Below are 12,305 nucleotides of genomic sequence, written 5' to 3' on the forward strand. Positions count from 1 at the left end.
AGAAAGCAATGTCAAGTCTTTCCTGATTATTCATGCTAAGTATACGTGATAAACGTAAATGGTTACTACTTTGAGTCTTTTTTTTTTCAAATTTCAGGTCAACTATCAACAATTATCAGTACTTACTTCTATGTAATTTGCATTTATATAATCAGACGTAAAACCATCTTCTAAAGATAATTTGACTCTAGAATGGTCATCTGAAATATTATAAAAAAAATCATCAAAATGCATCAAATTATAACAAATTTTAAAATTTTCTTTGTTCATTGTACATGTATTTTTAATGGATAACCTTATATTTATTCTTATGAATGTAACAACAGAAGTTCTTTTGAAAATTAATAATTGAATATTAAACCATTTTTTCTTTAATCTAAGGAGGCTGGGGGTCAACAAATTAATATCAAATTAACCACCAAGTACAAGTTAAATTTTTAGATATGATATCTTTAGCTGTCAAGTATCATTTGACTTAAAAAAAATTCATACATATTAGTTTTAAAATTTGATAATTGTTTTATATCTTTAGCGCTTCTTCTAAAGGAGATCGAAATAGTCTAAAAATGGCCACGACCACCCAGCCCCTTAAAAAAAGTCTCTTACAAGGAAAGGTTGATTTATATCTATTTTTGGGTTTATTCTCTTGCAGTCTACCAACTCTGCAGCTAAATGCTTCTCCTTGAGGAAGACTCTGATAAATTAAAAACAAAAATCAATTTTCTTTCATTAAAATGATTTTAAAGAAATAATGAAAATATATTTCCCCGTTTTTAACATTTTTTATTCAAACTTTATTATTTATTTATTTAACTAATATGACCTTAAATTCCTCCATGAAACTTTTATTCCGACTTGCTTCGTTGTCTTTGATCACACGTAATAGGTCAGTTACGGTAATGTCCTTAACAAACGAATTATTCCTAAATACAGATACATCTGGAATTTCTACTTCCGGTTCATGTTTTTGATCCCCAAGTGCTACGATAAGGATAGATAATAAACAATCTAATGAAAATTAGATGTTTGATCTGCTCGTATACTCGCTACACTAACATCTAACAACATCCCATTGAGGGTCACGTCAAACTTTATCAACCATTCAAATCGTCGCCTGCAAAATCAACGTACATGTATATTGTTGAAGCGAATGAGTCTATAGTTGTTCCGAATTTTACCTCTGACGTGACCCTGTATGGGATGTTGTTAGATGTAGCGAGTATACGAGCGGATCAAACATTTAATTTTAATTAGATAGGGTAATAAAAGATCAGTTCTTTAGCTAGACATTTTTTATTTGACATAAAATGACTATTGCAATTAAATTCATGATTAGAATTCTTTTCAAAATGTTTTTATGTAAATTACATTTGTATGAGCTCAGTAAATCAATTTACTAGTCTTATTTTGCTTATTTGTAGTAAACAAAAGAAAGTCATGGTCAACATGTACATTTCTTTTTACGCAAGTTGCTTTGTTGCATTTCTAATTCAAAAATAAGATTTGAGACTTAAATATAGAGAATTTCTCAATGATTAAACCTTGCACCTTTTAAATCTCTCTTTGAAACTTTGACATCAACAATCATTGTAGAGTTCGATTGCTTTTTTCTTCTCAACCTTGAATTAAATATAATGACACATTAAAAAATCGTTTTCTGCATGCTTCTTCATGTACGAACCGAGACTTAAGTATGTGCTCTTCTAAATACTTTGCTCATTGCTGTTCTTTGATATAATATTCCAATAAAACGTGTTAATGGAGCATATATCGTTCAATGACAAGCTCGAAACATTGATGAAATAATCCTTTAATACGTATAATGAAGCTAGATTGAGCAAGGTACAATACTTGTTTTTGTATGGAAACGAAGTAAAAATTACTAATTTCACGTCGTTTTTGTAATGTACAATGTTTTTTATTTCAAATGGAAATCTTATCAATAATGGTTGGACATGTATTTCAGAAAATCAGATATCAAAGAAGCATGCAGAAAAAAACTAGGAATGACTATTGTTCACTTGGTAATTAGGAATCCTAATTCGAATATTGACTTTGCCATTAAATCAATGATACAATACAGTGCAACAACTCGTAGATATGAAATAGTGATTTTGTTGTTTCTTATAATGAGCCAACATCAGTCAACGTCTTTCATCATCAAAGAACATAGGTATGAAGTTGAAAAACTATAAAAGCTAACGGTGCATCCAAAAACCGTTATAAATGTTATTATAATTTGTAATGATGATTGCAAGTTAATGTTCCTGATACATATGATTTTTTTACACAAACCTGTGAACAGCAATTGCACCAATAAGCACAAATATTAGAAGCAGGAATACCCCGATGCCAACTCCAATATATGGCGCTTTATTTGTTTCTTCATGTGACTTGGTCATTAAATGATACTCTAGGATTAGAAAAAAATACATTTTGACATATTTAGACGTGAATGAATGCAGGATGCTTTATTTAAAAAAAAATCAAATATCAGAATACAAAAATAAAAAGGAAAAGAATAATATACCTTATATGGTACCATCATTTAGTAAACAGAAATATTATGATTTCAAATTACATTGTAAATGTAAGAAGGAGGTGAGGCAAAAACATTTCTTTTTTCTTAATTTTTGAAAATTCAACATTTCTAAAAACAATAAATATGAAAAGAATCCCTCCTTAAGTAAAAGTATGCATTGTTCATTTTCTATGTTCATATTGACTTTCAATGCAAGTGTACTTTGTGAAATGTTTAGATAGCTAAACATCATTTACTTCCTTTTAACTGTTATTGCAGATACTGATTTTAAGTCATGTAAAAATGGACAATATCGTCTTTCTTGAATAATTTACCACATACCTGAATTGCATTTTGGGTAAACAAAGTTTTCGACACACCCTAATGAACACGTGCCATTGTTTGCAAAGCAAGTGTTATTTATGCAGCCTTGACCACAAGATTCTTTGCAATTTTCTCCATAATGGAAGGCATCACAAACTTAAATGTTTGAAAGAAATAAAAGTACAACAAAGGCTTATTTTTACATTCTATGTTAAAAAGCTTAAGTTATAATATTTCGATAAATGTTATACAATTATTTAATATTTTCTGACGTAGAAACAATATCCACCCAGGTAATAATCATCATAACTGTTGTCCCAGAAAGAAAATGAAAAAAAAATCGTATTTATATGCACAGACGTATAACACATACTGCTAACATGAATAAATAACAGGCCTGATAAACTGATTACAAAAGAGAATTACGTTATAGTATAGGTATCTAGAAAAACTTCTTCAAATGTAGTGTTGTGTTGCTCATGCAATTGATTTCTGAAACATATTTTTAAAATATAGATCATTTCAGATCGAGATTATCGCAACACAAGTGTAAAACAAATTTTATTTAGAACGAATAGATTTAGAACAATAAAATTAATTATCTACATTTTATGTCTATCAAGACATTATCAGAGAAAATGTATTTTAAACATACCTTCACATTTTTCTCCATCAAAATTCCCTTTGCAGCCATTTACACAACTACCATTTTTAATCTCACAGACATCATCTGCACAATTGGTACTGCACGTCAAATTACAAAAAATACCCCACGTTCCATTTCTGCAGCCAAAATCACAACTTCCCGTGGTTCTATTACATATGCCTCCATTGCAATGATCAGGACAGGATTGAATACAGTTCTCTCCCCAAAGATTTGTATTGCATTCAGCACAATATCCGGTCGTTTCACATTCTCCATTGCAGTTAATGCTGCAACCTATTATGTATTAATTTCTTTAATGGTTATGCTATGAATGCGCATTTGAACGTTTGACATGATTGTTGCTTCATGCATATGTCGATTGGAGAAAAGATCTTTATAATTCATTCTTACCAAATATCTCGATTTCACAGATTTCAAGAATTGGTCCTGTTGAATGTGTGTCATTACCAAAATAATCATTCTGTACAATGACATATCTCGCAACGAATGGACAAGTTATATTGATTATGCTTGGAGGTAAATCGGGGACCGTTGTATTGTCCTGGTAACATCTTTTCCTATCAGTGGTTGTTGACCCATTTACAGAAGAATTGGACAAATCAAGGTAAAAATATCGAAAGCGATATGGCCTCCAATAACCTTCTCCTAAAATTGAAAAAAAAAACTTTTATTTTAGAGCTATGTGTACTGTCGTGTTTTCACCCGCAGGTAAAAAAAAAATATATATATATATATATATATATATATATATATATATATATATATATATATATATATATATATATATATATATATATATAGAAAAAATATGGCCATTTGTATTCTGGGTGTGGAATTAGGATAGATGCATTCTCTTATAAATAATGTTTTCATGTTCGTCAACTTCTTTTTTAATTGTTTAAAGAATAAAACCAAATTGGAAATATTTTATAGACATATACAAAAATGAACTTTTTCACCGTTGAAATTTTGGGCCTTAACCAACACACAGTGAATCAATCAGCTATATATCGATCGAAGTTTTAACTGTAGTTTATCGAAGTATTTTTAGTATGAATTTCAAATTGCTCTGATTCATGTTTATCAATTAATATTATCATACATTTTTGAACATAAATTGATACATGTACGTAAATAGTATGAGAGTTATTGAAAAAAAAAATACACAGACTATGTTTCTCCTCATATTATTTTTAGAAGAATATTAAAGATCAACCCATTTTCATACATGTATGTAAAAAAAATTAGTGTGTCAATACGTGAATGCTATTTGGCTAAATGAAATTTGTGTTTGCAACAAGATGTGTTTGTGAAACACTGATGCCCCCGTATGGCAACATAGCAAAGATTAAGCTTTTCTTAAATACAAATTTAATTAAATGGTACCAAGAGTAGGTTATTCTCACTGGAAAACAATTGTGAAATTTGAAAGTAAGCCAATGTTAAAGTTTTTTAATAAGTACAAAAATCTCCAAGGTCAAGGTCAAAAGGTCATGTAATTAGTATCAAATGAAGGTCTTGCCACATAGAATACTTATGTAGAGCATGAAAGCCCTAGCACTAAATGTTCAGAAGTTATGACCAACGTTAATTTTTTTTTTAAAAGAAGGTCAAACTCCAAGGTCAGAGGTCTTAGCCAACTCCTGAAGGCTCAAGTGAGCTTTTCTAATCAAAATGTGTTTGTTGTATGTCATTGGCGTTTTAGTCGTTGAACATTGTTGTCATCGTAAACTTTTCACATTTTCATTTTCTTTTAAGAACCACTGGGCCAATTCCAATAAAGTATCCGTTGGTAAAGGGGATTCAAGTTTCTTCAAATGAAGGCCACCCTTTCTTCCAAGAGGAGATAATTGAACTAGAAAATAATGAATAGCTTCTTTTGAAAATACTCTTCTCAAAAACCACAGGGCAGGAAAGATAAAGGGGTCAAAGTTCTTGTTATCAAATGAAAGGTCATGTCATAAGGATCAAATATGTAAAGTATGAAAGTACTAGCCCTAACTCTTTAAAAGTTATTGTCAAGGTTTGTTTTTTTTTAAGTAGGTCATTCTCAAAGGTCAAGGTCAAAGGGTCAAAGTTCTTGGTATTCAATGAAGGGTCGTCTCACAAGGATTACATATATGGAGGATGAAAGCCCTATCCCTATCCCTTACCGTTCAAAAGGTATGGCCAAGGTTAAATATTTTTCCACAAGTACGGAAATCTACAAACTCAAGGTCAAAGGGTCAAGATTGTTGGTATCTGATGAAGAATCGTTCAACAAAGATTACATATGTGAAGTATGAATGTCCTTGTGTCTACTGTTCAAAAGATATGGCCAAAGTAAAAGTTTAAAATTTTCATTTAAAAGTGGATCAAACTCCAAGGTCAAGGTCAAAAGGTCAAATTTGGTGATACCCAAAGAAAGGTCTTGCCACAAGAAATACACATATGAAATATGAAAGTCATAGCTCAACTAAATCAAAAGTTATGGGCAAGGTTAAAGTTTTTGCGGACAAACAGACAAACAGAGAGACAGACAGACAGACACCACAAAAACTACATAACCCCGAAACTTCGTTTATGGGGGCATAAAAAAATTTAAAAGCAACCTGTATTGTGACAACGGAGCAAGGTTAGCAACATTGTAACGTCAAAAAAAACAATGTCAAGAAAGTTTTTTCAAAATTACTCTTCTTTTCATTTTATACATGGTTTGAGGCGACTGCTCCATTTATTAAATCATATCTATAAAATTGACATCTAGTTTGCTAATACTTGTTGCGTAGCGTAAGATTAATTAAGCTAACGCGCGTTATTCAATTTGTTTGCACACACCGTTGCAGTTATGAGACTATATCTTTCAAAAAATAATGATTCATTCATTGCTTATATTTACATTTTTGAACTTTCTACCTTAACTGCAAAAAATGTGATTTCTATTTAAATACATATGTATTATCGTTCGTGTTAGCTTCAGTGAATGGATCAGCCAATGTAACAGCTTCTTGTCAATTTGAGCGTTATTTTTCGATTTTCGCTTGTGACGTTGCACTTCCTCGGCGTTCAACGATTATGAAGTTAAACTAAAACACATGCTTTTACCTCTTGGCACCCTGTCTGTGCTATTGTGTTTTGAATGCAATAGATTTCACTTTATATGCAAAAAACATATGTAATGTTAATATTTATCAATGTTTTCAAATTCTTTCCAGCTTATTCCTGCTTTCTGTAGTTCCGCAACATTGACGTGCACATCACATTTCATGACGTCACTAACTCTTTTGATAAGACTTTAAATTATAATCCTTTTTTTCCGGAGACCGTCCCCGTCTGATTTAAAATATCCACCACGGCTCATTTTTTCAAAAGGTATATGTAGAGGTTTCCCGAAAACAAAACATTTTTTTTTGTAACTCGCTACCCCATGACATCATTGTTTTTGACTCTTTTTAATCAAGTCAATCTTTAGAAACTGATATCTTTTAAATGCATATAGCTACCTTTTAGATTCTGATGAAATAGATCAGTGATAAATATAAAGATTTGAATTTTATTTAATTTAAGCGCAAATCACATGTATTTAAAGTATTGCTATATACCTTATAAAGTTTATAATTAGTAAATAACCCAAGTTTGATCCTGCTCAGTTATCCCATTTTTGCCATCTTAAATATCTGATACTTTTTATAAATATCGAGACATAATCCAATTTTTTACTCAAATCATTTGAATCTGTTGTTAAAATGTGTGTCCCAAATTTTGTTGCAATATGACATTAAATAAAAAAAGTTTTGACAAAAGTCTACGAATTTTTGCATGACCCTCATACATATACATATTTTTTTTTCCGAAATACATAATCATTGTCGAATTTTAACAGTAATAAGCTTTGATTTTAAAATTTCTTTAATCTCATAGTTAACCATAGAAATAAATATATTAAGTTTAACAATTACAATAACTATAAGAAACTGTAGTAAATTTTTCTAATTATTTGCAAGGATTTGACATCAAAATCAATAAAAGCATTAAATCGACCTGAAATTCCTATTTAAAATCTCAATGAAGAAGTTTCGTTTGGAAATAAAACGGTTTCAAACAGACAGATTTTATTTATTTATTAAGTTAGCCTTTGAATTTATGTGCTTTTAAAAGAAGTCTCTTTCAAACCCATTAGAAAAAATGATATAAAATGTCATCTAACAAGTATAGTTAACTTAGTAGTAAACGTTAAATGTATTTTTACAGGGAATATTTGAATCTCTCTCAGCTACATATATGTTACGTTTATTCCATGTTTAAACAAATTAAATTTTAATAATCTGATAGTGATGTAATGAATTTATTTTATTTCATCATTTATAGAAAGGGTTCAAACCGCAAACCTGAACTTTCTTCAGCATTTTTCATTTATGAGCATGCCCAGATACGTATAGGTCAACCATAGCTATTAATTTAAAAAAATATATATATAATGGTCGTTAAATTAAAATTTTAAATAAACCAATTCTTTCTGATTGAGAGTGCCTAAACTGAATCTCGAAAATAGATGTCTCATGCCCTAATCATTATATCCCGAAAAAGAAACTCATAATACTTTATACAAACCCGGAAACTGTAGATGTTTTCTAATACCATACACTTCGAATGGCACTGAAGAACGGAAATATGACATTTTTTCAAAAATTAAAACTAAGAGTTAAGATAACTCCTCACGTATCCTTGAAATTTCATAATTTCTTCGCCAGGTAAAAGAAACTTTTAAAAGAGTCAATTTTTTTAACGCACAACCTATGCTGTCTTCCTGCACATAGTTGGAGTGACATGCGCGACCATAGTAATCATACAATCATACAAATCCACATAACAAATCTTGTGAATTGTACTTCTTTATAATGTATGCAGTTGTAGTAAGTAGTCTGGACCTTGCTTCCTCTCACTGATCTCTTATATCACGTTCCCAGTATTTTAAGTCACATGCAAACATTTGTTTTTGCATAGAAAACATTTTTAAATGTAAATATCATCATGGTGTTATTGACTATGCTCGACTTAAATTAATGATGCACAACAGACCAAAGGGTTGTAGAAGTAGTAGTAGTAATGCTAGTGGCTGTGGTGGTAGTTATGGACGAAGAAGAAGAAGAAGAAGAAGTAGAAGAAGAAGAAGAAGAAATAGAGGTAGTGAAAGTTGTAGTACTAGCAGATTACTGCTTGCAAAAGCAAACTTTCTTGTTTTTAATTCTATTGATTTTATATAACATTACCTTCATCTCTGTAAACTATCCTTATGGTTTTAAGACTAAAAGGTTCTCCTAAATCAACTTGAAACCAAGCCTCCGATTGGTTAACAGCTGTGTGGGCACAGAAATATTCCGTTTGTGTTGTGATCCCGTCTATTCCATATTTAGCAGTTTGATTTCTATAGTCCGAACTCTGTGACACGGATGTCGCATTTCTTCGACTTAAGTTTTCTGTCAAGAAATCATATATTATTCAAATTGTGTACTGAGTCAATTGTTTCTCTCTCTCTCTCTCTCTCTCTCTCTCTCTCTCTCTCTCTCTTACAAAACTCTTGTTATTGTGTCCTTGATAACATTTTTTCTAGCCTTTAGAAACGCAGTCATTAATGATAATGGTAACAATAATCTTTAGTAAAAATTCATTGAAACAAAACGAATCATGTGCAGAGCAAAAAAGAAAAATAAAGTGCCATAGACGAGAAAATATCAACGCCATTTTTATAAATTCATGCAGAGAGTGTAAATGATCGAAGAATGAATGTTGATCTAAAAGAGAAAGATTCTCTAGTCTATATTCTGGTCATGCATATTTAAAATAAATTAAATCATTCAACTTGCATATACTAATAGATCGTAATGCTCTTTGAATAAAAACGATGTATGAATATATAAGTTTTGTTTGCAATTGAAATTGAGTATAACGTTCTGATTTTGTTTCTACGACCGCCGAAACATGGCTGACAAATTGCCGATTCGGCGTTAAACAACTTTCAATCAATCAATCAATCTACAAAAAGACCATTTTTTTATATTAATGAATAGATTATGAATAATTTATAAAACCAAATGAATTAATAAAATTAATTTACACAAAAAATCTTAGATAAAGCAAACATTTTTGGAATTGTGAATTTACTTTGTTTTATTCGCACTCCAGTAATATCCATAAAACAAATGTGATACATTAGTATATTATCCAATTTTATACATACATTCATTTATCTAATTGATGGTTTTGTATTTACTATAATAACGTAACACACTTGATTGTCCAGAAAGTGCGGGATGGAAACAATAGCTGTATTGTTTAACTTAATGGACAGTGTCAGGTAAAGTTAGATTTAAATGATAGCTCACTTGATTAATGACCATGTAAAGCTTCCTGAATTAAGATGTTCTCATCAGATTGAGTAAGAAATACATATTTTAAATACAGGCCAAAGGGTGGATAATATTCCAAAGTACATGTAGGTAAGCACAAGCAAAAGCCTGTAGATATGCTGATTCTGAAGTTAGTGTTCAAGTTTTACAAAAAATATCGCAAAATTTTGTGAACAGATAGGATTTAAGGGACGCTTTACGAAACATTTTTTTTAGAACAACAGCAGCGACCCGCTTGTATGAAGCTGAGATTTGGGAACAGCTAATTACAGAGAAAAGGGGGCTGTGTGCTCATTGTCATGATCAGGAAATAACGGAAAAAATCCGTCGTCAATTCAGTGTATAAATAATGGACTAAAAATTGGTATGAAAAAAGTCAGTCAGCACTTGACTCAGTGATAAATTGTATTTGCTGACAAGGTCATTGTATCGACCATTGAACTTACGAAATGATGACTTTAAACGAAACTGCTGATATTCTTGTTTCATCAACTTGTTTGTCAATAATTTACCTCGTTTTAGAAATTATTCATACGTAGAGCATGATCTTGCGTATCGAATCAACTGAGATATATACTCCGTATGCAGGTGATGAAGGTATATTGCTGCATAAGTAAGGGAAGTTCAGGATAGAAAAGTTAAAGTCATCGTGGGTGTTCTATGATATACTGTTGAACGTTTCATATATGAATGATTGATATTTATGGATATTTGTGTATATAAAATTTTTAAAAAGTCATTTGCCTGTTTTTATAACTGTTGAATTTCAGAAAAAATTTTGCATTTTATCTATCTTTTTCAACATTTAAATACTGTTCTTAAGTTACATGTAATTATACATTAAGTTGACAAAAAGCTGTCGATTGAGTTAAGAATTGAGAGTTTTGTTAACTTTATGTACGGTTACAGGTGACTTTAAAGATTTTAAATATCCAATTTTTTTTAAACTATATAATGATCTAAAGCACAAAGGATTACATAACAAAAATGTTTTAATTTTAAATACTTACCATGCCCTCTGATGATGTTTACAATGTGCAACAAATACACCCAATACATCCAAGAATTCAACGTCATTTTCACAAATGAATCAGAAAAAAAATACTTCTAGCAACAAGTAGATTCGGCAATTCAGATTTTTTGTCGCATATTGTAAAATTTACGCTCAACAAAATAAAAAATTAAATTCTAAAAATATACGCAAAACACCATAATTTAAAGTTCATGCTATTAATGAAAACGGAAGCAGGAAAAAAACCAAATTAGTTCAAATAAAGTAGCAATGAACTCCGCTTCCTGTGCCTGCATATATCTGTAACAAATCTCCCTCATACTTTCCTTTTCGTCCGCCTTTGATTTTTGGGCTTAAGCATATTCATCTGATTGTACATAAGGAAAAAGGACAGCTACTTAAAGACCCAATTTTTTTACCGTACGGTTACCTGAGAAGGGGGAGTGGTCTTAGTAGTACTAATGTTATTTACCTGGAGACCCCCAATACTCAAGATGTCAAAAATCTATATACACGTAGCATTACACAGGAAGTCTGTGTCTGGTGATCAGGGTGAACATTCCGTGTTTAGTGTCTTAATTTGAATGAAACTATTTGAAATAATTGAAATATTTCAATATAAAATTTATTTATTTATACTTTCAGCGATATCTAATGAAGAAAATAAAATTATAAAGAAATATCGTTTTAAGGATGTCCGATCCTCAGCCAGGAAGGATAACTCAAAAAACTCATATTTAATTTAAAATACATCAAAACGAAGGTTAAAAAATGATTTTTTTCATGCAATAATTTTCATTTTATTCATCTTAATAAGATTCAAGGTTTTTGGAAGTCTTAGAAAGGGTCTGATAAAAGTTGACATTTGTACCCTGTACAAGGAAAAAATAATACAGTTCTAGAAAAATGTTTTCTTTTATCCAGCCTTAGATACCAATGCTTATTAGCAAGATATGAAATAAGAAGTGATTTGTGGTGTCTTGCAATGCTAGCAAAAGCCTTTTACACTATGTATTAGAGAATACATGAAGGAAATAGAGGACAAAAATACCATTAAGTGAAAAAAATCATGACAATTTCTCTGTTGCCTTGATACCTATTGATTTTTAACCTAAAATATATTTGTTGATCAATTTGCAATAAGAAAATGCATTGCTTATATTCCTATTCGCTTTCTCTGCAAAAATATTGGAGATTTGATAATTTTTCCTATAAAATATGATTAACATTAATTTTTAACTTTCAAGAAATACTGTGAATAAATTTTTATACCTTTGTGGATTCAGGGATACTTTTATGAGTATTTTTGATTACATAGCTGCTTATTTTATAAACCTGAGGATCGGACTACCTTAATATAAAAAAAAAGAAAGTAAAATTAAAGATAAGAACACA

At 30.4% G+C, this 12,305-nt stretch overlaps 1 protein-coding gene across 1 annotated transcript; it reads right to left on the reverse strand.

The window, feature by feature from the left end:
- Window positions 1-126: 126 nt before the first annotated feature.
- LOC134275285 (uncharacterized) lies at window positions 127-10,992 on the reverse strand. Its single transcript, XM_062757561.1, has 8 exons — window positions 10,909-10,992; window positions 8,762-8,968; window positions 3,903-4,151; window positions 3,501-3,785; window positions 2,864-3,001; window positions 2,296-2,413; window positions 607-694; window positions 127-200 (listed from the first exon to the last, which is right to left on the reverse strand). The coding sequence occupies exons 1-8, from the start codon at window positions 10,973-10,975 to the stop codon at window positions 171-173; spliced, it is 1,182 nt and encodes a 393-aa protein (XP_062613545.1). The 5' UTR covers window positions 10,976-10,992; the 3' UTR covers window positions 127-170.
- Window positions 10,993-12,305: the final 1,313 nt, after the last annotated feature.

Source organism: Saccostrea cucullata, unplaced genomic scaffold (genome assembly GCF_032062105.1).
Source record: "Saccostrea cucullata isolate Sc308-1 unplaced genomic scaffold, CSIRO_AGI_Scuc_v1 ctg754, whole genome shotgun sequence".
NCBI classification, from domain to species: Eukaryota; Metazoa; Mollusca; class Bivalvia; order Ostreida; family Ostreidae; genus Saccostrea; species Saccostrea cuccullata.